Source organism: Rousettus aegyptiacus, unplaced genomic scaffold (genome assembly GCF_014176215.1).
Source record: "Rousettus aegyptiacus isolate mRouAeg1 unplaced genomic scaffold, mRouAeg1.p scaffold_m13_p_11, whole genome shotgun sequence".
NCBI classification, from domain to species: domain Eukaryota; kingdom Metazoa; phylum Chordata; class Mammalia; order Chiroptera; family Pteropodidae; genus Rousettus; species Rousettus aegyptiacus.
Window position 1 is genome coordinate 18,551,059 of NW_023416286.1, and position 27,544 is coordinate 18,578,602.

At 38.9% G+C, this 27,544-nt stretch overlaps 2 protein-coding genes and 1 pseudogene across 9 annotated transcripts in view; 1 reads left to right on the top strand and 2 right to left on the bottom strand.

Moving 5' to 3' along the window:
- Nucleotides 1–8,516, top strand: part of RCBTB1 (RCC1 and BTB domain containing protein 1) — a 52,904-nt gene extending 44,388 nt beyond the window's left edge. For 6 of the 7 annotated variants that reach the window (XM_016143123.2, XM_016143119.2, XM_016143121.2 and 3 more), the window contains 2 exons: nucleotides 273–403; nucleotides 6,245–8,516. In XM_016143123.2, coding sequence (XP_015998609.1) covers nucleotides 273–403; nucleotides 6,245–6,385 — 272 coding nt within the window. In that variant the 3' untranslated portion in view covers nucleotides 6,386–8,516. Of the gene's footprint in view, nucleotides 1–272; nucleotides 1,919–6,244 lie in introns of those variants that run through there. The other variant, XM_036228563.1, reaches the window with a different exon arrangement.
- Nucleotides 8,517–14,018: 5,502 nt separating this feature from the next.
- LOC107510017 (SET domain bifurcated histone lysine methyltransferase 2) overlaps nucleotides 14,019–27,544 on the bottom strand; it is an 86,471-nt gene continuing 72,945 nt past the window's right edge. For both annotated transcript variants that reach the window (XM_016143118.2, XM_016143117.2), the window contains 7 exons: nucleotides 22,086–22,129; nucleotides 21,819–21,878; nucleotides 19,821–19,888; nucleotides 19,089–19,155; nucleotides 17,937–18,068; nucleotides 16,788–16,859; nucleotides 14,019–14,842 (listed from right to left, as the gene is read on the bottom strand). In XM_016143118.2, the coding sequence (XP_015998604.1) occupies nucleotides 14,688–14,842; nucleotides 16,788–16,859; nucleotides 17,937–18,068; nucleotides 19,089–19,155; nucleotides 19,821–19,888; nucleotides 21,819–21,878; nucleotides 22,086–22,129 (598 nt within the window). In that variant the 3' untranslated portion in view covers nucleotides 14,019–14,687. The remainder of the gene's footprint in view (nucleotides 14,843–16,787; nucleotides 16,860–17,936; nucleotides 18,069–19,088; nucleotides 19,156–19,820; nucleotides 19,889–21,818; nucleotides 21,879–22,085; nucleotides 22,130–27,544) is intronic.
- On the bottom strand, nucleotides 18,721–18,839 carry LOC118609432 (annotated as a pseudogene).

Below are 27,544 nucleotides of genomic sequence, written 5' to 3' on the forward strand. Positions count from 1 at the left end.
CTTTGTATCATAGAAGAAATTGTATAAAGTGAATATAAGAGAGTATATTTGGGAAGTGGGGAGGTAGAAGGAGTAAGGAAGAGAAGTTATTTAATAAAACTCAGAGGATTATTCTCTAAGAAACTTCTGCTGATTTACCTACATAACTCTGCACCAAAATGAAACACACACACACACACACACACACACACACACACACGTACATATATATGTATATAATTATGGGAAATTATCATAAATTTTATTAAACTTTCCGTACTTTTTGCTTTTAGGTCTTTTGGATTTGGCAACATCTTACTGTGAAAACAGATTGAAAAAACTTTGTCAACACATTATCAAGCGAGGAATCACTGTGGAGAATGCCTTTTCATTATTCTCTGCTGCAGTCAGATATGATGCAGAGGTAACATAAAACTACAAACAAAAACTCAACCCACCCTTCACTCCCTGTGTGCTCCTTTCTCTCCTCCTTCTCACGTGAGACAAGGACCACATTGCGTAACTTCCCTTCTATTTAGGGAATCAATGAACTGACTGACCCCTGAAAAACGAAATCTGGCTTTCTTTGTTCTCTGTTCATAGTTTCAAAAATGGTCACTCCTCTACTTTCATTTTTAACTAAGGTAAGAAACTGAGGTCCCTGCAGCTGTACTACACGTTGAAATGTGACATGCATATCTAATTGGACTAACAAACAGCATATTTTAGTTCAAGTATTTCTCAAAGTCAGCATACATATATATTTTTCAAGACCCACTTTTGCTGTCTCCCAACTTTGCCCAGTCATAAGCCAAGGATACTTTACGATTTATATATGGGTATGCTCTGAAATTCTGTTATCATCTAAATATAACACAATTATTCATGTGCAAAGAACTTGCTCCAGACTCCTTTTTATTTGTTTTTACACTGGATTGAATTCTTCATCTGGAATTCATGGATCTCTAGAAAGTTTGTGAATGAAAGGGCTTTTGGGAGTCTGAAATTTTATGTTTATGTGCATTTTTTTGGAGTTAAGAATCAAAGCAACATTAGATTGTAAGCTCCTCATGAGCAGGAACTGTATCTTATTCATCCATGTATCCTCTTGTGCCTGGCATGTAGTAGGCTCTGAATGATAAATGTTTGTGGAACCCCCTGAAGGCAGCTTTGAGGATAATCAGGGAACTAAAGGCTAATATGATTGGTTTTACAAATTCATAGGGAATAAAAGGTAGAGAGCAATAGCTTTGGAGTTCAAAATGTGTCCACCCAAAATGCCACAATTAGTCTATTCTTATAAGTACTTTGTTATCATATGATGAGGTATCATGGAATTTACCAAATACCTGCAAAGATTTGTAGATACGGACTTGGAGGTGTGGTGGAGGACAGACTTCATTTTTTATCACACTTAGAGATTGAAGTGAATCATTATGTCATCTATTTTCCAAATGTATCCTGTTTTTATCTGAGATTATATTATGGTTATAAATATTTGTTAAGATAAAATATAGCTGACTTTCTCTGTGGCCCTTTCAACATACAGAAAAATGATCATAGGATATCATTTCTAACAGAAAATGGAAGTATAGTTTTTTTTTTTTTCTATTCTTTCTTTGACACCATGAGCTTTATTATTAGAAATGCTGTTTCTTTAGATTTAACTTCTTAATTTCCACCCAGTGATCTAATCTTAAATTGGCTGGTGCCTTTTCTCTCCAATAAGTGATTGATTTTAGAATCTTTTTTGTGCCTCCCTGTACTCCTCCTCATTGCTAGTGAGTTTCTTATTCTTAGGATGGGATCTGGCGGACAAAAATCACCTGGGCAGAGGCGATCATCTTGACTCTAGTTGCTGGAAATTTCTTTCTCACTTCCAGCTAAAATCTACCCTAGAATGTTTACACATAAAATCTTTATGCCAGCTGATCATTCCCTTTTACTAGTTTTTATTTTTCTCATATTAAATATAAACATATTAAAAATTGTCCCACAAATGCATGATTTCCCAGAGTCTGTCACAGTGTGGGCATATAGTTGGTATTCAGAAATATATGTTGAATTAAACGAATGAATGAATATATTTGAAATACCTAACCATGGAGGAGAGCTTATTAAAAAATGTAAAAAAAAAAAAAAAAAAAAAAAAACCTATAAATACTACACATTCAATATAGAAAAAAATAGAAAATAGAAGACAAAAGTGAAAAGAATCACTTCTATCTAGGCTGTATATTTTTGGTTTTGATAGGAGTTATATAATTGTTTAATGTACTTTAACATTTTATTTCCTTAATGCTATCAAATATAGTAAGTGAATAAATGAAGTCTTTAGAATGTAAAATTAAACCACTTACTAAATCTATTAGTTGATGAGAAGCTACTACTAAGCCACATGGAAATTAACTGCAAAAACTATTTTCAAAAGCTGCACTTGGGGATACTAGATGACATTTCCTTCACTCTGTGGGTTGAAATGCTAGGAAGATAGAGACTACCTGCTTCTCACATTTCTTCTCTTTTCTATAAAAGTTATTCTGGTTCCTCCATACCTCCTTTTGACAAGGTAATTTTGAAGCAAATATACACACATAAAAGCAACAAAAATGTATTTATTGACTCAGTAGTTAGAAAGATTTTTGAAAGTAAGCTGACTGTTGTGAAATATTTGTATTATGAATGCATAGTCAGCCTTTCTATTGATTTTAATAGTAAAGCAGGACTTGGAGAAGGAGCACTTAAATATTCTCTAGCACAAAGCGGAATAAATATTGACATCAAGGGAGAAAATATGAGTAAAACATTGAATATCTCTGTCACATTGTAAAAAAATTTAAATGCTTCTTTTTATACTGTTTCATTTTAGGAGATTTTTGTTTTCTATGTGTATTTAAACGTTAGGAGAAACAGTGAGAAGTATTATTTGTTTAACCAAGTTAGAGAACTTTCCAGAAAATCCTACTTGCTAAGCAACTTATGTCTATAATGTTGCTTTTGGTGGGAAGCAGTAAATATGAGCCCAGAAGTATAATTCCAAAATTGATTTGCATTGCGAATATTGGCAAAGTCTGCTAAAGCAAATGGTCAGCATTTTTTTCTTCTTTCTGAGGGCCAGTTTGAAAGTTTTTTATAATCAGTAGACAATAAAGCACCTTTCTTTATTTTTTCTTATGTAGTAAGGCATTTAAATACATTCTTAAAAACAAACAAACCCCAATTTGATCTGGAATATTTTGTACTTGGCATACTATAAAATGAATTCTAAACTTAACTTTAAGGTTTTGGGGTTTTGTTTTGCAGTTTAACAACAAGTTTGGACAGAGTTAGATGTGGCTCACTGTCTCTTGCCTAGAATGTGTCTCGAAGGTGGCTTGTGATACAATGGCAGGCTGTCTTACCATGGCTAAGTGGCCTTCCACGAGAAGTCTTAGCGTCCAGTTATTTTAGCTTCAGGATTTTAGCACCCGATACCTCTGTTAAATGTATTGACATTTAAAAAATGTTGGTATTAAGACCATCAATTCTCTGTTCTGTTTTATTACTAAAGAAAATCTGTAGAAAGGAAAAACAACTTATTTTCAGAGTATGTATAGTGATTAGAATAATTAATTTAAATGTTTAAAAATTTGGAATGAAATTATAAATTATTTCAGAATAGCAATTTTTAGTTTTGATTGTTTACTAATTACAGCAAATCTGATGTTACCCTGTTTGCTTCCAAACTCATAATAATTTCACCACAAAATGTCACAAATATGAACTTCAGTTTTTAAAATACCTAGAATACCTTATTAGACCCCTTGATTTTATACCCTCTTCTACTTCCCTATTTCATGAGCCTTGAGAAGACTCATTATATTATGAATTTTATTCATTTGCTGGTGATCATTCTTGTCCTTCTTGGAAATGTTTTATTTAAAGCCCAGCAGCCCTATTATTGTTGGCATATTGGTTGAGTAAGAGTCAGATTTTCTTTTGTAGGTAATTGAAAATCTAATCATTTGCAGAATGAGGAGAACAGATCATGTATTTAAGAATTATCAGAAAGATATTTATCTAAGTCACACATCAAAGGTGGGTCGGTTCAGGGCAGTGGTTGCTCAGTGAATCGGTTTGGCCGTGCCACTGTACGATTCATGCAAAGAACTTAACACATTTCAGTCTCTCTCTCTCTCCAAGTGCATTCAGTGCTTCCTTTTCCATAGACCTGCCTTAACCAAGGTTCAGTTACTTATTTAAACAATGGAGATTTAGTTTATTTTCCATAATCTCCAGTTAGACTTTTAATGCTTAAAGCTATTAAGCATTTGTTGAACACTGAGAAATCTCTCCAGTTCAAACTAATTGGAGGGGAAAGGAAGGCATACTGTTGTTAAAGATATAGGAACTGATTGGTAATTAGAAGCACCATTGCTATACTTATACTATGTAAAAAAGTTCTTAAAGTTTATACTCAAGGTAATCTGTACAATGAGTAAACTGAGTAAACTCAGTTTTTTTTTTTTAATTTCTGTTAAGAGTTTACTTGAACCAAACTAATGACACGTGCCAGAGAGCAAGATCTCAAATGCTCCAGAGAACAGCTCAACTCGTTTTTCACGTATACTACAAAATGTTGAAGTCCAAATTAGTCGACATGGAAGCAATAAGGTTTTACAATGCCAGAATTTATTGCACCCTTCTTTCCCTTTGAATTCGAAATTATAAAATTAAAACTTAATATTTAAAGATCTTTAGCTGATACATTACATGATTTGAAGAATTTTCTGTGCTCATGACTGGCTACTTCCTAAGTTATGTATAGATAAACTAGTTTTCTATTTTTGATAAATAAGATTAAAATATGACTTATCTTCTTGTGGAATAGAATTTAGTACCTAGAGCTATTTATTAACCATTGGGTTATAATAGCAGTAGTGCTTTTCCTTTAATAATGTGAGAAGGAATGTTTTATATAGTTTAATATTTTAGTTTATTATGATATACAGAGTATTCAGCTGTACATTCATTCATTCCACTGGGAATTTCTTATTAAAAATATGGATCCATAGATTGTGCTAACATTTTAAATGCATTTTGAATTATCTGGAAAACAAAACTGGCAGCAGCTGGCTGATACACATTAGATGGGGTTTATCTCCTACTGATTTATAACTATTTCTTAAGGTCTCTCAGCTAGGAACAGAGAGATTCTTAGGATATAGGAAGTATTTGTTTTCAGGGGTCTGAAAGCAGAAAAGGGGTGTGTCCATGTTTGTGTGGGCCCTTTCCCACTCTGCCTAAAATTCTTATTTCATGGTAACTAGAAACATAAAACCAAGACCATATGGTTTAAATGTTGAGTTCCTGGTTTGATAGAACATTGAGTACCTTCAATATATCAAGCCAGGTAATAAAAATCAAGGTATTTGTGGGATTTGCTCTTACATACTTTGTCCGTGTGTACACTTCAGGTACCTAATTGATTTAATAAATATATGCTCCAACATTGGAAGGAACAAACAACATGATAGTAGAGTTTTTCTGGAGGTCATAGGATATGTTAGCGAGGCAGAAATAGATTTTTAAATTGTTCTGGTTTATACTTGTAAATATTACTTTCCTTCTGAATGTTGGTAGTTGGCGATTCTGTTTGTCTGACTAAAAAGTCCAGTCTCTGTGGATATTCTTCCCTATATTGACTGAGAAATTACTGTGGTGGAAGTTGTATATTATTTTTCGTGGTTTTAAAAATAAAGTCATTTTTATTTAAGAGTTCACAAAAATGAATTTAAGGTCCTCAGAATTTTTTTAATGTGTAATTTTAGGTTGACTGCACCTCTTCATCACTTTTCTATTTCTTAAGGTCTTCCTTAAACTAAATAACCCACATCTTCTTTTCTCTGACTTCTTGAATGTAGTAAAACATATGATATGGACTAAAGTTGCTTTCAGCTTTTTGAAACACTGTCTTTGAATATGACTAGTCTATGTGATAACCATGTGGAAACTTCCCCTCATAGACTGTGTGTGCATGTGGGCACGTTTTGAAGAGTCAGACAGGTAGGGGAACCATCACTTTTACTGTGTTGTGAGTAAATAGTATGTTTTTTGACACCTACCTGTGGTTGCTTGTTTGCTTAATTTGAGGTTTCTGGCCTCACCTATCTTTTCTAGGGGAGGGTGAGAGATTTGGGGTGAGGGGTTTAGAGAGAGGTAATTCAATCGACGTTAATTAAAAAAAGGCCCTCTTCTTGTTTTTATTTTTGTTGTGTATGTCCAGGATTTAGAAGAATTCTGCTTTAAGTTTTGCATCAATCATTTGACAGAAGTTACACAGACTGCAGCGTTTTGGCAAATGGATGGCCCCCTGCTAAAGGAATTCATTGCTAAAGCCAGTAAATGTGGAGCCTTTAAGAACTGAAGCCAAGGCTGCTGGGTTTTGTGTGAGTGCCCTGGGGCACTGGCGATGGTGATGCTGTGCCCTTGGTGCTCTACGGGTGATATAATTCTGCAGGTAAAAACCCATCAGGTTGTGCTTTTCATATCTGAGACACAGTTCTCTGTAGGAATATATGAAGGATGTGCGGCCTTTCCTGAACGTATTTTAAACAACTCTTGTTTCTAGATATGTATATTTTAAATGTGACTATAGATTTGGCTGGAGCATTGTAAAAGAGTGAAAGTTTAGGTGTATTTTTTTGCGGGGGGGTTTTGGTTTTTGATTAGATGAATTTCTGAACTTGGAAAGGGGAAGTTTGTGGCAACTCCCCTGGCTCACATGTCAGCAATGCTTTTGACACTAGGAGTTGGGGTAGTTTGTGAATTGTGAGACAGACATTGAGGCCCCACCGTGAGTCCGAGATGCTGACCTGGGGCTTGCTGAAGTGCTGCATCAGTTGCTAGGTCACTGCCTTGCTGTGAAGGAACAGCTGAGATTGTTTGAGGCTTTCGTTTGGGTGTTTGCACTATCGATGGACTTTTTAACTTCATGATATATGAAAATATATTCAGTTTAATATAAGTTAATCTATTGAAATGATAATTATGTAAAGATAAATTTCTAAGTTAGCCAAAATTTCTCTTAAGACTTAAAGCACATAAAGAGTACTAATTTAGAATGGTTTGTGAAAAGTTGTTCATGAAAGAAACTTTGTTTGGACATAGGTGAATATTTTATTAATTAGAATCTCCACTACTATCTAAAGGCATTTCATTTTCTTAAGGTAAAGTCTGAGAACTTAAGTTTAAATCCCCCCACACACACCTTTTCCCCTGTAAATACTAATTGTAAGAAGAAAATAATGACATATTCAACATACTCTTGCCTTCCTAAATTATGGCTGCTAAATCATCAGATCTGCTACATCTGACTCAAAGAAGTGGTTCTTAAAACCAACTCTCTTATAGGGCTTCATGGAATTCATTTTATCTCTTTTATCTAGACCAAAACCAGCACCCATTTGCTTATTTGAAACCACCAGCTCTCAGTTTGATTTCTCTCTCCTTTTAATCGTGGTAGGTCTAATATTTAGCATAATTTAACTTTCCAAATGTATCAGAATTATGATCTTCTTTATTGATTTTTGGATCTGGTTATGAAGTGTGATCTGGAAGGTAAGAATGTTCAGCTCTGAGTTTTGTCATGTGTGTTTGTCGAGCTTGCTTTGAGAACAAAGCTTTGTTCTGCTCTCTGGCCCATAGACTCATTTCCATTTGTGGGAGCTCTATTAGTGAACTATTTCCTGCTTGGAAGTTCCTCCCATCTGAACTTGGAACTTAAGTACACTTTCAGAGCCAAATTAAGAGGGCGAAGAGATGCGGCAGCTGCTATTTTTAGCAATGTTTTTAAGCACGTGTGGTGTTGGGAGAATGAGGGCCCAAAGCTAGGACTCCATGGATAGGTGAAATATATACAACCTAGAAGTGCGGCCCCTTTTCTTGACCATGTTGCAAGTGATCGAAGCCCAGAATTATTAGAATAGAATTATTAGAATTATTAGGATAGACTTAGTTATGCAACATAAAATTTTCCTTGCTAGATGATAAATGCCCATTAATTTGATTATTAGTTATGATGGGTAGTATTCCCAACAATTGCTGTTCTGTAGGCTTATGATCCAGACAAAATAAGAACTTCAGTGTGTTTACTGTCACTCTTACTTGAAAAAAAAAGTGAACTTAAAAGTAAAGCACAACTTAAAATAGTAGATCCTAATATAGGTGTAGAACCACTTCTCATATTACTGGGGAATTGTATGAGTATGTATGTAGTGAAGAAAACAGGAATGAATTCTTCAAAGAGTACTTGAGTATCTTTTTTTTAATACTTATTTTTCTACTTGGTTTTGTTGTTAATCACAGAGATGAAAACTCCTTTGAATTGCTTTTTTCATCTGATGTAATAATGAAAGCCAAAGTATTCATATTTCTTAAAATAGCCCTAACTGTACTCTTGAACTTCTTACTGAGACAATGTTTGATACTCTAGAATATAGGTTGTACTTATGTAATGCTTAGAATGACTTGTTAATAAAGTAATGTGTTTAAACTGGCATGCAGTTGTTATTTCCCTCAAAAATCCATAATATGAAGCCATAAAAAGGAAGGAAATTCCGACATATGCTGCAACGTGGATGAACTTTGAAGACATTATGCTAAGTTAAATAAGTTGGTCACAAAAGGACAAATGTGTGATTCTACTTATGTGAGGTACCTCGGGTAGCCATACTCATGGGGACAGTGGTGGTTGCCAGGGGCTCCAAGATGAGAAGAGTTCTGTGGATGGTCAGTGGTCACAGCAGCAGAAACAGTGTGAATGTACTTAATGCCACAGAACTGTGCACTTAAACGTGGCTAACGTGGTAAATTTTATGTGTATTTTGCAACGATTTACAAAATCAGTACTGAGGCTTAGCAGGTATCAGACTAAAAACAGGTACTACCATGAACATGTGAACCATTTCTCAGACACACACACACACACGCGTGCGCACGCGCATGATAGAAGTTCTTTGATTTTATTCCTGTTGAAAAATAGTACAGTTGAACTGTTACAGCAGAAAAAATGTGTCTAGATCCTGTGGGGTTACTTATAAATGAAGGGAAAGACATAGTCCCTGTCCTCAAAGAATGTATAAATTATTAGGAGGAGAGAGAGGTGTAGGAATTAACAGCACAATAACATTGATAAACAGCATTTCATGCTAGCAAGGGAAAACCTAATAGTTAATATGAGAGACATATCTGAAGATATCTGTGCAGTGTGCGGGAAAACATAGCGTCCTTTTTAGCTCATTTCTAAAACAGCCAAGCGGCACAAACAAAGGCTTACAAGCTGGGGCTAATGAGCCTTGTAGAGTTTACCATGAGCAAGTTTGTTTGGTTAGAATGAAGAAAAGTCAGCGCCTGTGTGGGCCTCAGGCCTGGCTGATCCCAGTTCTGGCTGTGGTCCAGCCTTGCAGCTAGGAATGGGACCCCAGCTTTAGAATGTTACATTAGTGTAGTAATTCTTCTGACACAATTGACTCCTCTATAGCTTTGTGTGGGCTCCAGGCCTGGCTGGTCCCAGGTCTGGCTGTGATCCAGGCTTGCAGCTAGGAATAGGATCCTGGATTTAGAATGTTATATTAATGTAGTAGGGCACTTGAGCCTGGCTCGTGTAAGCATGATTCAGCTTATTGTATCACGCATGTGTGGCAGAATGCCACTATTGTTCTCTGACATAAAGCCCATGCAGTCCTCTAGCGCAGAAGTGCGCTCTCCCGGCAATAAAGTTGGTGCCTACTGTTTCATTCTCATGTTGGCCCATTGTGGGTTCTTTCAACTGGGTGTCTCACCACCAAAGCCTTCCCTTCTTGATCAGCTCGGCGCTGACACGTAGTATAGTCGGCAGGATTAGGTGTGTACAGCCCCCAGCGCGCCAGATGGTCCCAGGGTGGAGGAAGTGTGGGCCTCTGCCTCCTAGTGGTGTCCTGTGGCCGTGCATCTTGCCACGTGGCTGCCGGCAAAGGATTAGGATGCAGCGAAGCCGTGTCTGGAGGACGTCCAGAAAGCCCTGGAGATGCTGGAGCCAGATGTCCCGACTGCTCACGGGAGGCAGTGGGTCAGGTGGCCCGGATGTTCCTGGCAGTGCTGCAGCAGGCCAGCCTGGAGGTTCAGGACCAGGCTCAGCAGGTGCAGCAGCTACAATGCCAGGAAAGGCAGCTGGCTGCAGCGGAATGCATGCTGCAGGGTCCTCTCGGCTCACTGCCATCGACCCGGTCTGGGAGCCCCCAGCGATACCCGGGCAGGCACAGCCCATGATACGGCAGCAGGTTGAAGTGGAACAGCCATTGGCCCTAGGGGAGCAAGCTGGTGCCACACCCTAGGCTAAAAAGCATATAACCTTGATCCAGTACACCCCCGCCAAACTCCAGGACCTGATGAAACAGGTATGGCGGAGAGCCGGGGGGACAGTTCTGGGGTAGCTGCTGCAGCTGTGGGATGATGGGGCCAAAGGGACTGAATTATCTTCGGAAGAGATGGCTCAGCTGCCCTCCGTAACAGCGATGCCATTCCTCTGGCAGCGCCTCCAGAATGTGGCGCCTCCGACGTGGGGTGCAGGCAATCACACCCTCGTTAACTGGCTCATGTCTGCTGCACTGACAGTGTGGGCCGGCCCTGGGGAACTGCCAGAGACAGTGAGCAGATGGACCACGTGCTTAGATCTAGTCCAGATAATTCGAGAAATGGGCGTGCGACAGATGATATTTCACACCCAGTACACTAGTCCAGATGAAGAGGTATTTACAGCCTGTATGAAGGACTTGATCTTGACCTCTGGCCCAGCCGGTACCTTCGGCACCATGGCAGCACTGCTGGCTCCTCACATGCATAGGTGGATCCACGAGGAGACGTCCGCCATGGCTAGGCTGGGGGATGTGGAAGCGAAACGCAATAAACATTCCACCCAAGCGCGTGCTGTGCCACCGCCTGCACTCCCAGACCAGCCAGTGCACGGACGGAGGCATGGCCGAAAATGAGGAGCAGAGCAGCCCCCAGCCAGTCGGGCTATGAGAGTGAGCAGCAGGCAGGTGTGGTTTGATCTCCTTGTGGCAGGGGTCGGTGCAGAAAAGATGGAGCAGCAACCTGACGAAGTGCTGCTGGCGCCGTGGAATCAGCTGCGCCCTGACCAGCAGTTCACCCTTATTCCCAGGAAATCCACACCCCGTGTGGTGCAGCTGGGTGATTATCTCGCCGCAGGGATTCGGTGGGCACATCCAGTTGGGAGGGGAGCCAGCTGACCTGAGGCTACGGGAGCTGAATAAGGTTACACTGCGCCTGCATGCTGCTGTGCCAAAGCTCACAGACATCATGGACTGGTTGTAACACGAACTCGGACGATACCATTATGTGTTAGACTTGGCAAATGACTTTTTCTCTATTGCCATAGCCCCCAAAAGTCAAGAACAGTTCGCCTTCATCTGAGAAGGGTGACAGTGGACACTCCTCGTCCTTCCCCAGGGCTATATGCATCGCTCTACCCTGTGCCGTGGTCTCATGGCTCAAGATACAGCCATCTGGAAACGACTGCCCGTAGTGCACTTGTATCATTACATCGATGATATAGTGCTAACCTCTGATTCTCTTACAGGACTAAAAACAGCAGCAACCAGCTTGTGAGAAGCTCTTGCCAACTATGGGTAGGCAGTCAATGAGGACAAGGTCCAGGGACCTGGGTTCTCTGTCAGATTTTTGGGAATTGTCTGGTCGGATAAGACAAAAGTAATGCCGGAAGCAGTGATGGATAAGATACAGGCATATCCCCGGCCTGAAAAAGTGAAGCAGCTCCAAACCTATTTGGGACTGCTGGGGTTTTGGAGAGTGTCCATCCCCTGTTTGGCTTCCTCAATGCGACCCCTGTACCGTCTAGTGCGATAGGGCGTGCAGCAGGATTGGACTCCCAAGATAGAAGAGGCCTTTAAGGCCTCAGAGCAAGCTGTAGCACAAGCCCAAACTCTATGTGTAGTAGGTCCAGCCCTCCCATCCCTGCGTACGGTGCAGGTGGAGGATGCAGGGTTTGGGTGGGGCTTGTGGCAGAAGCATGGTTCCCAGAAGATGAAAATAGGCTTCTGGTTCCAGTGATGGAAAGGTATGGAAGTGCATTATTCTGAAAGAGAAACAACTGGCTGCCATATATGCAGCCCTTCTGGCCAGTGAGGCCATCAACTGGCCCTAATCCCATAACTGTGCAGTCCACGTACCCCATGGAGGGGTGGCTGTGGTCCTGGGTGAACACTCCCTGTACGGGAATTGCACACTGACCGAGTGTGGGGGAGTGTACCCAGAGCAGCAGGCACAGTTCTCTGTGAGGCCCCTGTCTGGTCATCTGCACCCCCTATTGGGGCGAGTGCAGTTCCAAGCAGAGCTCCTGGTGGAGCCTACTGAGACGGGAGACATACCGAGTCCCTATGTAGAGGGCCGGGCTCCCATCCCTGAGGATGCCTGTTACACAGATGGCTCGTGCCATGGAACAGGTAGTGAAGTGATGGGGGCACAAGCACAAGTTGCCGTGTCACGATGCCCCTGGTGTGCTGAGCAGCACCCAGAGAGATGACGGGTAAAACGTATCCCAGGGGTGATGCCCCGTGGGGCAAAGCCACTCCAAGAATGGCAAGTGGATTGTAAGCCCAAGGAAGCACCCTCCGGGCCAGATCCTGCACCACGACCCTGTAGGGGTAGAGTGTGGGCTCCAGGCTGGCTGGTCCCAGGTCTGGCTGTGATCCAGGCTCGCGGCTAGGAATAGGGCCCCAGGTTTAGAATGTTATATTAGTGTAGCAGGGCGCCTGCGCCCAGCTTATGTACGCATGATTACATTTATATTTATCACACGTGTGTGGCAGAATGCCAATGTCGTTCTCTGATATATGTAAAGCCCAGTGGTCACCTAGTGCAGAAGCGTACGCTCCCCACGATAAAGTTGTTGCCTTCCGTTTCATTCTCATGACGGCCCCTCATGTGCTCTTTCAACTGGGCATCTTCTTACCACCAAAACTTTCCCTTCTTGATCAGCTCAGCACTCACAGCCTGTTAGGAGGAAATGTTGGCAGTGTGTGTGTGTGTGTGCGCGCATGTCGCACGCACACACAATTTATTTCCCACCGTGCCAGGCAACATGTCCTGTGCCGCACACACATTTTTTAGTGCCCACGTTTTGTATGTAAGGTATGCTGAATTAGGCTCAGATAGATTAAATCATTTGATTAAAGTTTTTCAGTAGTCAGTGACATACCAACCCAGGACTGTTTTAACAGTTTGCCCCATATTTGTCTACTTTATGACCACGAAACACAAGCACATTATGCCAACATACCTCCCATGAAGGACAGATTAAATTTGAAAGTAAAATGGGGGACAAAGGTTTTCTTTTAAATAAAGACCATGACATCAAAACTATTACTGATAAGCTTTGTTATAGGACGCAACTGAATTACAGTTATCCAGAGGGTTGAGTTGGTTATCTAGACAAAGGGAAATCTCTACTCAGTGGGTCTGGGACGGAGTCTTGGCTTCTATGGTTTCTTAAGTCCCCCAGGTGATTCTGATGTGCAGACAAATTTGAAAACCACTGATTTAGATTTTGTCCGTCAGGCAAGAATGACTTGGCCCAGGGTTGCCATTACAATAGGAACGGGCACGATCTTTTTCATCTACATTCAATTCTTCCCTCAACAGATATTTTTACTTATTATGTGCCATACCATGGCTGGGACTCAGATCAAATTCATTATGAAATGTAGCATTATTGCAAATCAGGGTACGGCGGGAAAAAAATTAGAAATGAGAATGTGAGGTTTTCAGGGCTCAGACATGGTGGTGGGGCATAAAAATCTGAACTGTTTAGTGTTAGGCTGAAAAAAATAACTATCTTTTTCTTTTTTCATTATTGCACATTCCTACTGATGTACTTATTCAGTTTTAAATTTCAATGTTTATTTTGAAGATGACGTACGCCCATGTGGTGACTGTGGTTGAACAGAAATTTGAAAAACGGGCTTTGTGATAAGACAGGTAAATCTGGTACGAGTAAAATAGATTCAAATTTATTATATCTTAAGAGGCATTATGGGCTAGAACTAGTCTCAAGAGAGTTTATGCATTTATTCAACAAACATTTATTGAGCATGCTAGGTGCTGGGAATGTGATAGTGAGCAGACACAGAATAGTGAGCTCTTGCCCTCAGAGAGCTTATATTCGATGTAGGATACAGTGGGTTACACTGGGAACTAATATGAAGGAAAAGTACTCTCGGATGGAATCGGTGGGAGAAATGGCACAATGAGACCCACGGGAGGTGCAGTCGGAGAAAGGCGTCAGAGCAGTTACAACTTAACATGCTGTGCAAAGGCCCTGGGGCTAGGAGCACCTGGCATGTTACTGGCATCAACTTAGATCACTGGAGTGGGGGATGTGTAGAAGGCAGAATGCCAGCAGGAAACCACCGAAAGACTTTAATACAGAGAGTGAGTGAGATGGGAGGCATGATCCAATTTACTCAAGTAGAATCTGAGAAACATTTTATCAGGAGCGGTAGAAGTGAGATAAGAGGGAGGCAGGAAACATCCACTTAGGCATGAAAAGGGTGAAGCTTGAAGTCTGCAGACGTGTGGCTTTCACAGGCCGGGTCTCCAGTTTTCAGCCTGCTTGGGACTATGCCAATTCCTGGCTTAGGAAATGGTAATTCTTAAGAAGACAGAGAAGACAGTGAAGTAGAACTTGAACTAAGGTCTCTATTTTCTTGAACAGAGCACAAGGTTTGCTTCAAGTCGTGAAGTAGCTCAATCTCTTCCTTCATCTGCTGCTCCTTTTCTTCAAATTGATGAATTTTATTCTCTAATGCTATAAGAAGAAAAAAAATGATTTCAGGTAATTTGGTAGTTTTATAAATACTGTACTATTTATAGCCCCTTTCATTTGCAAGTGCATGGTATACAGTGCTGTGCTCCAAATGGAAAGAATCTAGGGACTTGTGAGAGAGAATTGGTTCTTTAATGCCTTTGCTTCCTCTTCTAATTCAGGATAGAATTCTATCTAGTATTTATTGCACATAAAGCTGGTTGGTAAAGCTTTAAAATTTTGTACACATTTATAGGAGAAAAAGTCCCTTTCTGTATCTTTGAAAACTCAAAAGCAGTTACTGTATAACTTTCATGCTACATTCTATCTATTTGTTGAGAGATGATGATGGGAGACAACACGTGGTCAGGGCGAATCTTTCATAAAAAGTCACCCAATTTTTAATGTTACCTAAAAGCTTTGGATTTTACTTAGAAATAAGAAGGCTTTTATTGTGGAAACTTAGGAGGAAGATACTTTAGTTAGGCTTTATAAATTACAGTGGCGATGTCACTTTTTAAAAACCTCAAAATTGAAGAATATTAAAACATACATCATCTTTCTTTAGAATATTTATATACCTGTAGTTAACTTTCTGGAACATTAGAAAGGCTAAATTAAGCAAGAGAGCCTTTATCAGTGTGAGTGTCAAAAGTTAAGCCTTTTTAAGTTGGTTTTCTTGAGATTCCAAATACTGTCTCCTCTTGTGGTCCTACTTCCCCAGGCACTTCACAGTAACCCAGATACTCCCATTCAGCCATCCAGGTAGTGATGTAGGACATGTGCCAAACATGTAACTTTTACATAAAAATACAGATGAAAGTCTCCTACAGAAAAAGCTTTTTAGAAAATATATTTTATAGGCTGCTTTTTGAAAAACACGGATATTCCCAATAGCAGTAGGCAGACATTCTCAAGAGCCTTAAAAGATAAACTATTTTTGGTAGATTAAAAATTTTTTTTTCCTGCTGATTATAAGTATAATACAAAATTCAAATAGAAATACATAATATAAAAACAAAAATGAGGAAAGCTTGTGTGTATTGAGACAGGGATATGAACTAATAGTTTCTCCACAGGGAAAACCTATTGTCTACAATTTCCTGGACAACTATGTCCATGGACAAGGACAGCGTGTAGGGCGCTGTGTCTGGGCAGCTTCAGGGGAGCCGTCTGCACCACTCTGTGTGAGTCTGCGGCCCCGCTCCTGCTGGGATGTGCAGTGTGCAGCCTGCCCGGCGGTGTGTGCGGCAGCCTTGATGGAGAAGTCGGATCAGACTCACATGTAAGTGGAAATGTAGCCTGTTCTGAAGTCATCTTACATGATGGTGAAAGGAGCAACTCAATAAATGGTTAACATTTTATAGAGAGGTTAAGTCTCTGCCCCAACCAGGTTTTCTTCTTTTTCAAAACTTTCTTGAAAAAAAAAAAAAATTCTTGGCTATTTTTGCTCGTTTTTCTCTATCAGTGACAATCTCCCTCTGATTAGATCTGAAGATTAATGTTGGGAGAATCGAAATTAGCATACTTCATACTGAGAGGGAGGCAAGCAGCAGTGTGGTTTGTCACAGCCTGGCCGCCTGAGCAGAGGCCAAAGGAAGCCTCATGTTCCAAAAACGCTCCCATGTTGCACTCAGTTTTGTGTTGTTTCTACACAAAGTATTATGCATGTGGAAAATACAATGCAGCACTAAAGACAAAGGAAATCACTATAATTCAGCAACTTACGGACAGTACTGTTTCCAACTGGGTGGAGTTGTCCTGTGCGCATGTGTGCCTCTGTGTGTTTATGTATTTTTGACTGTGTGTGTGAAGGGTCATACTATTTTGTAGTGGGCTTTTTCATTTAACAAAACAATGGACCTTCTTCAATATGATTTTTATCACTGGATATATCAATATATAATAAATATTTATAAACTTTGCTGCTTCGTTGTAACTCATATACCTGCTTGAAAATTTACAAATGTGTCTTCAAACAATCTACAGTCAAAAAGTGAAGTTCCAATTTCTTCATAGTCTGGAGGGAGAAAAACATTTTCAGTTTTAATTTAATTTATATAGATAGAAACACCTCACAAAATAACCCAAAATAAGGAAGAGTGAACAGAGCACTCATCTGCTGTAGAACTTTAGTGTTAGACTCTGCAGCTGCAGCAGCCTCACCTGGGAACTTGTTAGAAATGCAAATTCTTGGCACCTCTACTGAATCAGAACCTCCAGGGGTGAGGCCCAGCTATCTGTGATTTAACAAGCCCTCCAGGTGATTCTGAGGGGCATGCTCAAGTTTGAGAAGTGGTTGGTCTAGACAAAAGAATAAACAAATAAAAGAATGCAATGAATGAGCTTTTGGAAATGTTTGCTCTTAATTTCATTTTTTTGGTTTTGTCCCATAGAAAACAATCCTTTAGAAATAACTATATATTTTATATTGTTGCCTAAAGTATAGACTGTCAAGGTTTTCCTTGTAAAATAGCTATATTTATAATGAAGGTTTTAAGCTCATAAGGTAGGTTATAAGAAGGCTAAGTGGCTATATACCTGTGCATATGAATGGGACTTCAGCTTCCCAAAGAACTAATGAAAGGTAACATTTAACTAAGCCAAACATCAGTCAGAACATCAAAAAAATCTTCTATACTTTAAATTTCAACAATACAAAAAAAGACACTTGGTTCAGTAAGGAAGAGAATTTTAGTCAAATCAAAATTAACATAATGCTCATTCTCAAATCTCAGCAACGAGTGTGCTTGGCTGTGGGGGCAGGGTGGGGAGTGCGAAATGAAGAGTATGAGGCCACATCTGGTTCTGACCATCTCTGGCTGGTCACTCTCAGCTATGCACCTCTGGAAAACACAAGACCTTCAGGGCATCGGGGTACTTCTACAAAATTGACAAGTTTGTGAATTACCCTCGTAGTGTTTTTTTAAAGACAGAGATCTGGGACAATAGATTTTATTTTTTTAAAAAAATTAGATAAATAAGGAAAAGAAAAGAGAAAGACCACAGAAAGAAAATGTACAGTATTTTTTTGGTTTTGTTTTACATGTAGGCCAATGAGAAGTCTCTGTATGTAGACATTTTGCTATTTTAGTACCTGATTCTGAGGTAGTCTCATCCATGAGTCTTTCCTGAATCAAATGAAGTTTGTCTAATATTTCTTCAAATAAATCATTAAGAAGTCCCGCTTCCTTACATTTCTTAAGAAAAGCAACTTTCACAATTGTATCTAAGAATAAGAAAAACACTTTAGAAGGAAAGGATCTTAGGGCAGCTTTCATAAAGCACTTTATGTTCATTTCATTAGGCCTTCCCTACTGGTGGATGAGCATAATTAGTTAATACATACAGTACCTTAAGCTTTTCTATTAATTGTAATTTCATCATACCTCATTTTTTTTTCTAAGCGAAACAATGAATTGAATGTTACAGAAAGTGAAACTGAAAAACTGCTTAGAATAATTATATGAATAGAGAATGTTCTAAAATTTAACTTCAAATCATTAATATGACAGCCTCTGTCATTTTTTCTGTCATAGTCACTGTGTGTGGTTATGGAATATCTATCTCCTTGAACAGAAAGCTATAATCACTGGCTTCAGCTAGCTGGGGAACAGGGGGATCACAGTGTGTTAGGGTAGCACATCGGTGGACTCTGAGCTCAGAGACCCTGGCTTCTACATGTTTTATCTATCTATATCTATTTAACTATCTATCTAATCTATCATTGTCTGTCTGTCTATCATCTATCTGTCTGTCTGTCTATCTATCTATCTATCTATCTATCTATCTATCTATCTATCTATCTATCTGCTTGGTTGACCTCACAGATCGCGAGGACCTTGTCAGCTTACAGTCTCTTATTTTTTATTTATCTTTTACACCTACAGTACCTGGTCTTCCTAGGTGGTCTCCCATCCAAGTACTAACCAGGCCCAACCCTGCTTAGCTTCTGAGATCAGATGGGATTGGGCTTGTTCAGGGTGGCGTGGCCATAGATGCAACCCTGGCTTCTATATCAAGAAGTGTAACCTCTCAATACTGAAGAGTGCTAGACCATCCCAACCTAAGTTATTTTGATCTGCTTGGGTTCTGATAGAGTGGATAGTTACGATAAATTTTTTTTAACTCTTATAATTAGTTATTACAAATCTAGAAGAATAAAGTGGGATACCAACTTTGAAATACACGTGTCATCATTTTTGTAAGTACTATAAATCATATTTGTTACAGACAAAACATAGCACACCTGTGTGTCTGCCATCCTCTTCCGGCATTTGTTTTATGGGTCTATTTAATGTTATTGGTTTAGATAGCTAGAAGGAGAGAAGAATCGAGATTACTTTACACTGATTTTACTATTGGCATTTAATATCACATAAAATGAAAACCAAACTTTCTGTTGCTCATAATTCAACGATATACCTATGGTGAAAATCATGCCCCATATTCATCTGTAGGTATAAACATTAAATATATTTTTGTTTTGTGTAACATTAAGAGATGTGACAAGTACCTCTTATAGAAACAAAAGGTGAAGGTTGCTGGCTTATATTAATTTTGCTTTTGTGAAATGATGTGTAAAAACTGCTACAAGTCCCCCAAACATTTTCATTTGCTTTACACATATCACTAATCCAGAAAATTATAAGAGTTATAAATTGGGTCAGGTACAGATCATGCAGCTGAGAAATACTTGGCTAGGTAAGGGTGCTAAACTGTACCTCTGCCCATTCGAAGATCACACGCACCCTGTGGGCTCAGATTCCTCTCACTAATTTGATACCAGGGGATGTGTTACAGGAACTGTGGGATTGTCACCTCCTGAATTATGTGCTAGGATACCCAAGACACATCTAACTTTTCCTTAATATTCACTTTATTATGGTTCTATCACCATTTCACCTGAAATTCAGAATAGTTAAAAATGAGGACTTTGTAAGAAGAAATTTAAAGCTATAATAAAATCAAGACAAAATACCTGTATGGGAATGCCTGTTGAGAGACTTTTCATTCCTCTTCTTTTTCTTTTCACTCGTGAAAAATGAGCTAAAAATATAAATCATGTAGAAACCAGATTTCATAAAGGAAAAGACTGATGCTTGACTAAATAAAATATAAAACTCATAATGCCAAAGTTATTACAAAGTCAAAAGATATGGCAAACTTAAACTAAATGTTTATAACACAGATAAAATGCCAGTTTTTAAAATATAAAAAGATCTTATAAATCAATAGGAAAAAAACTGAGTAGAAAAATGGGTAAATGGGGAACCCTCTGGGGAAAGAGTTCATTAAATAACAAAACAGATTGGGTGACAGGAAAACAAATATAACTGATCAAAAGACAGGGGAATACACTCATTTTCACTCATAAGATATGCGAAATAATACAGAGATAGAATTTTTCACCTATCAGATTGACAAAGATGAAGGTGCTTATTATATAATGTTTAAAAGAATTTGGGTAATTGTGTACTGCTGGGATAGTATCTTTGGAAGATAATTAGCCAGGAGTTATCCAAAGTTTCATTGTTTATACTCTTTGATCCAGCAATCTACTTATAGGAAGTTTTCCTAATAGTATAGTTGCATAAAGTTGAATGGAGAACAATGTTAACTACAGTATTAAAAGTGATAGAAAAACTGGAAATAACCTAAATGTCCATAATGCAGAGACTAGTTCATTTGTGGTTCAACTATAGGACAGAATAATTTACACAGTGGAATATTATGCAGCCTTTAAAAGTGAGGTAGAGTTATTTGTATTGATATGGAAGGATCTCTAGAATATATTAAATAAAAAAAACAAAGTACAGTAAGAGGTGTGTTTGTGTACATAAAATATTATTAGAAGACTTCAAAAGAAACAACAATGGTTTCCTCTACAGAGAGGATTCATTACTATTATAATCTGTTTTTTAGAACTAATACACCATTGTTATCTTTCCCTGTCAGCAAACACTGATTGACAAGTGTTTTTCATAGTATTTCTGGATAAGTTAAAAGGGTAACGTTTTCAACCAAAAAAAATGTCTAACCTATGCTGTAAAGCTGAAATTAATATAATATTGACTGTCAACTGTAATTGAAAAATCGAAAAAGAGAAGAAAAAAAGGTGAAGGAATAAGAGGTTCAAATTTCCAGGTATAAAACACATCATGGGGATGTGGTGTATACCATAGAGAATACAGTCAATAATGTAATAGTGCTGTACGGTGTCAGATGGTTGCTGGACATACTATGTCGATCACTTCTTTAGGTATACAAATGTTGAATAACTATGGTATATATATATATGAAACAAATACAATATTGTATGTTAGCTATATTTTAATAAAAATATTTAAAAAAATTCAAAGTTAGAATAAAAGATATTGCTGTATTGGAATGGCATTTAGTTCTGAATAGCTCATTTTATGTGTACCCAATTGTTTCTAACATGTGTAATTCGCATCCCTAGTCCAGCCTCATTAGGACCTAAGCTGTGACAAAGCTTACTACATATGAGGCATACCAAATTCCTACTAGCAACACATATTGCAGAAGAATGTGAATTTAGGATTCCTTATTATTCTTCCCCAAAATATCAACCCATTATCAAAAAAAAGGGGCATTGACTGGAAAGTGAGGGTGACGATATTGTTTAGAGAGTATTTTTTAGCACCACAGAATGCATTTGGCAGGACACAGAACTGAGTGTTTTCCACAGAGGTCCTGAACCCAGTCCACAGGGAGTATTCCAGGCTTAGTGCTGGTGAGACGCCGCTGTTCCAGCAGAACACGGAGGCTACTCATGAATGAAATGTCCGCCCTATAGCTCCAGGTGGTCAGGATCCAATTTCCCTTCATTAGAATTCAAATGCTAACAATGTGTTCTTAGGAAAATTTCATTCAGGGACCATGCAGTACTTTGTCAATTTTACCTACTGAGGATGATATTCCTTTAGAAGAGCAGTGAAAAGTCAAAGCTTTCTACCTTGTTTTGATGCAGTCTTCTGATTGTAGTGAGGATGGAAGACATCAGACAAACGCTTTACTGAGAGTAGGTACAGTTTACAAAGAAGAAAAATTAGTACATTATTTTATACACTGCACAAAGAAACTGATAATCTTATAAATATGTAAAATTTTAACTCAGAAATTTATATTTTAATTGAGTGAGACTACTAAATCAGACTGTTCTATGTCTGACCTAAATGTTTACCTTTCTTTAAACCCACAAAACTAAATTTTAGAGACTTACCATATTGAGTTCCTCTTGATGGATCATGTTGTTGGCAAAATACTCTGAAAACATGCAATTTCAGAGAACTGTTAAATATCTTTACTTACACTTTTCAAATATTGTGCCTATTTTCTTGTGATTTAAAAAGGAACTAATCTATTTTTCATGATGGTTTCACCCTAAATATTAAAGAAAAAGTCCGCTTGAGATTTCTCATCAAGATGGTGGAGTAGCTAACCACTGTACACGCCTCCTCCCATAACCACATCAAAATTGCAACTAAATTATAGAACCACCATCCTTGAGAACCACCTGAGGTCTAGCTGAATGAAACTCCTATTAACTAATGATATAAAGAAGCGAAAGTGAGACTGATAGGAGGGGCAGAGACGAGAAACTAGCTATTCCCACAACCATTGTGGCGTTTAAGTATGGGGAGGGATATCTTGCCTGCGGAGGTCTCCACTGAGGATTGAGGGGTCCCAACCCCAGAGTAGGCTCCCCAGCACAGAACACCAGTGCCTGGAAGAGGAGTCCCCACACACCTGGCTGTGAAAAATAGCATGGACTCAATCTGGGTGAAAGGGAGGGCTGCTGTAGACCCAGGCATTCCTCTTAAAGGGCCCGAGCACAGACTCATTCAATAACATTTGGCTTAAGGTGTAGTGTAGAGACGGCAGCCCAAAAGCTGCCAAGGACATAGAGGGAGGAATTAAATTGTCTGACTTCAGGGTAAGGAGTGCCAACAGGAGCCATTGTTCTTTTGTTGAGTCCTCTCCATACCCACTGGCAGGCACCAAATCTGAGTCTCTATGAACCTAACTAACACCGTTGGTTCTGCCCTGGTGACTCCCTGAGATCCCACCCAATCCAATTGACGACCCTCCTCCCAAACTCTTTCAGAGGCTAATGCACAGAAGCTGCTGGCCTGAGCCCACACTACAGATGTTTCTGAAATCTCTCAAAGGTCCACAAACCCCAAACAAGCAGGGTGTGCCCAGTACCCTTGCTAAGCAGCTCCAAGCCCAGTGCTAGTGGGAGCCAGCCTTGGTTCACAGCATAACCACTCCCAGGTGCTTCCAAGCCCAGCACAAGCAGCTATCAATCGTAGATCACTTTGTCGCTCCTACCAGGTGGACCCAGGCCAGGGACTAGCAGCAGCTAATCTTTGCCTGCATCAGAGCACCACCCAATAAGCACCACAAATTAGAAAATGCCCAATCAGAACAGCAAAAAGAAAGGAAAAATGCTATTTGAACCTGTATAAGTTAATGTCCTACAGGAAGTACAGATGGAGCCTCTGCCAGATATCCTCTGTGCTCTCAGATCTTGGATAGGTCAGTATGCTCTCTGAAGGAATGAGTGATGGCTAGATATTCTGAATGTCACTAGTTCATACATGATGATCAGTGGGATTTAACTGTATAAATACACCTAAAGATCCAACGTCTAAGATATACATTTTTTTTCCTGACTATGCAAAATTCGGCTGATTTTCAGTAATAAATAGCACAAAATTACATGCATTAATTTGGGGAAAGTAGCTTTCTAATTGAAGAGGCAGCTCTCTCAAATTTTAGTTTTGAACTACATGAGCCTAGAATTGTTTAGTGCCCTAGATAATAAGAAAGTAACAGCGGACTGTGACAAAGAAATGGTGAAATTTAAGGAGCTACTCAGGCCCCATTTTATTTCCAGCCTTTCCTCCTCCTCACCCCTCAGTTACATCTCCTTCCTTTCCTATGTTGCTGACCCCCAGGATGCAGCATCCCCTTGTGTATGGAGATGCATGAACACTACCATCTCACACCAATTCCCACCTCCTCCATGCAGTCTTCCCAATAACCCCACCTCTCCCTGAATCAAAATTAATCTCCTCACTCTTTGAGTTCTTGTATCCCTGAGCACTTTAGTCTGCGAGGTACTAAATTTTTTTTTTATTAAAAAAAATTTCAAAATATATAAAAGTGGGAGAGATAAGATGAACCCCCATACTTACAACCATCATTCAGTTTTAATAACTGTCAAGGCCAACTCAGTTTCATGTTAATCCCCTCTTGTTACCATTGTGTCATAATCTCCTAGTATTTTTGACTTTTCTAGTCCTCCAACGATGTGATAACCTCTCTGAAATTTAGTCCATGTCTTGTTCCTCTTAATATTCTCACTGCATCTAGCAAGGTGTCTCATGTATAAGAGGAACTCTGAATGTTTAAATTCAATTTAAAAATGCATGCAAGTTCACCCAATACTTGATAAACACTGACAAAATTATTGTTTTATTGAGTATTCTATTCTACTGATGTGTGGTCAGTATTTTTTTCAAACTTTAAGTTATAGTAGGAATTTGGAGAACCATGGCAGAGTGAGAGACGTCCTGGATCTCTCCCCTTGAAAAAACAATAAGCTGAACCTCTAAAACTCAACAAAAAAACACCCAAACTACACACCAGCACATCTGAGCATGGGATCTATGCATGAGAGCTACCACAGGTGAGAACCCTGGATATTGGGCGATGGACTAGGAGAAATAAAGAAGCTGCCACTTGCAGCTGGAGCTCCCTAAACAGCCTTGTCTAGGAGTGCTGTGAGCTCCACGCAGCCAGCAGCAGGGCCCAGTCATCAGAGCAGAAAGCAGAGAAGCAGGGACAGCAGAGATTGATTTTTACTAGTTGTGGTCGCAAAGCTGAGGCTGAGCCACAGCTCCCAACCCCCAACCCAGAGGGCCCCTTCCCATATATCTTCAGAGCCCCAGGGGAATCTGAGCAAAAGCTATCAAAACTTGCTAACACTGACAGGGACTGAGACTGAGAGTAGTGAGCCTAACTAAAAATTTATAAGGGAAAAAGAGGCATGACTAAGGCTTTATACAAAGCGGAGATCCAAGAGGCCTAGACACCACATCCTAGAAACCGAAAGAAAAATGTCTTCTTTACAACAGGCTAAAGAGAGACCTTTATATAATAAATCTTCTTTCGGGGGCGGGGGTCGGGGGGAACAGAATACACTTCCATGAATGCCAGGCAGAGAAATAGTCCATTAAACACCATGAACAACCAAGGTGATGAAGCATCTCAGAAAGAAAGAGAAAAATCTCCAGAAAATAAGCTTACAGACATAGAAACATGCAACTTAAATGACAGAGAATTCAGGATGGTATTTCTGAAAAAACTCAGTGAGATCTAAAATGAGTCACATCAATAATTTCAGAAATTGAAAAAACAACTAGATGAGCAAAATGAGTTCTTTAGCATGGAGATTGAAACCCTCAAAAAGAACCAAATAGAACTTCTGGAGATTAAATACACACTGAAAGAGTTGAAAAATGAAATAGCAAACTTGGGAAATAGAGTCGACCAAATGGAGGAAAGGATCAGTGATATCGAAGACAGAAATCTAGAAATAAATCAGAAGGAAGAAGAGAGAAACCGAAGAATGAAAAATACTCAAAGAGAAATACAAGAACTAGCTGATACCATGAGAAGAGGAAACAAAGAATAATGGCATTATCAAAGGGAAGGAAAAGGAGCCGGGACTAGAAAGGATTTTCAATCAAATAGTTGATGAGAATTTCCCAAATCTAAGGAACGAGATGGAGCTTGGATTTCAAGAAGTGAACAGAACATCCAATTATCTCAACCCAAAAAGGCCTTCACCAAGACACACTGTATTAAAATTATCAAAAATAAATGAGAAAAGACAGAATTCTCAGGGCAGCCAGGGAAAAGAAGACAGTAACATATAAAGGAAAACTCATTAGATTATCATGGGACTTCTCAGTACAAACCTTACAAGCCAGAAAGGAACAAACGCATGTATATATGGTCAATTAATTTATGACAAAGGAGGCAAGAATATACAATGGAGAAAAGGACAATCTCTGCAATAAATGGTGCTGGGAAAACTAAATAGCTATGTGCAAATGGATGAAACTGGACCACTGTCTTACAGTATACAGAAAAATGAACTCAAAATGGATTAAAGACTTGAATGTAAGACCTGAAACCGTAACAGTCCTAACAGAAAACACAGGCATTAAGTTCCTTGACACTGGTCTTAGGGATGTTTTTATGGACCTGACTCCAAAGGCAAGGGTAACAAAAGCAAAAATGAACAAATGGGACTACGTCAAACTAAAAAGCTTTTGTACAATGAAGGAAACTATCAACAAAGGAAAAGGCAACCTACTGAAAGGGAGAGAGTATTTGCAAATCATCTGATAAAGGGTTAATATCCAAAATATATAAAGAACTCAATTCAATGATAAAAAACTCCAAACAATCTGATTAAAAAATGGGCAGAGAATCTTTCCCAAGAAGACGTACAGATTGCCAATAGGCACATGAAAAAATGCTCAATTCAGTAATCAGAGAAATGAAAATCAAAACCACAATGAGATATCATCTCACACCTGTTAAGAGGCTATTATCAAAAAGACAAGAAATAATAAGTGTTGGTGAGGATGTGGAGAAAGGGGAAACTTGTACGCTGTTAGTGGGAATGTAGATTGGTGCAGCCACTGTGGAAAGTAGTATAGAAGTTCCTCAAAAAATTAAAAATAGAACTACCATATAATCCACTCTGGGTACTAATCTGAAGAAAACAAAAACACTAATTCAAAAAGAATGTTGATTGCAGCTTTCTTCACAATAACCAAGAAATGAAAACAACTACTAATGAATGAATAAAGATGTGGTGCACACACAGGCACGCGCACAGACACACACACATGCACACACTGGAATACTACATAACCATAAACAAAGAATGAAATCTTGCCATTCACAACAACATGGATGGATATTGAGAATATCGTGCTAAGTGAAATAAGTCAGAAAGAGAAAGACAAATATGGTACAATTTTACTTATATGTGGAATCTAAAAAAAATAAAAAAAGAAGAACTAAAACAAAGTCAATCACATAGATTCAGAGAACAGAGAATTAATTGGTGGTGGTTGCCAGAGAGTAGGTGAGTTAGGATGTGGGTAAAATGGATGAAGGGGATCAAAGGTACAAACTTCTGGTTTTAAAATAAGTCATGAGGATATAATGTACAGCACGGTGACTGTAGTCAATAATATTGTCTTACAAATTTGAAAGCTGCTAAGAAAATAAATTGTCAAAGTTTGCATCGCAAGAAAAAAAATTGTATGGTGACAGATGGTGTTCACTTTACAATGTATACGTATGTCAAATCATCATGTTGTACACCTGAAACTAATATAATGTTGCATGCCAATGATACTGCGATACAAAAGTGAAACTGAGAATATTACAAGCCCTAAGTTTTCTCAGAAAATCGAATATTTAAAAAAGTAAAAGACAAAATTAACATACTTACATAATTCTTTTCTGATCTTAAGCAACGGAATACCTGGGAACTTGCTCTGAATCGGATTTAAAATTATTTAACAAACTTCTTTTACTATACGCTTGCCCATATCATTTTAGGACGTATGGCTCCTCGGCTTAAAG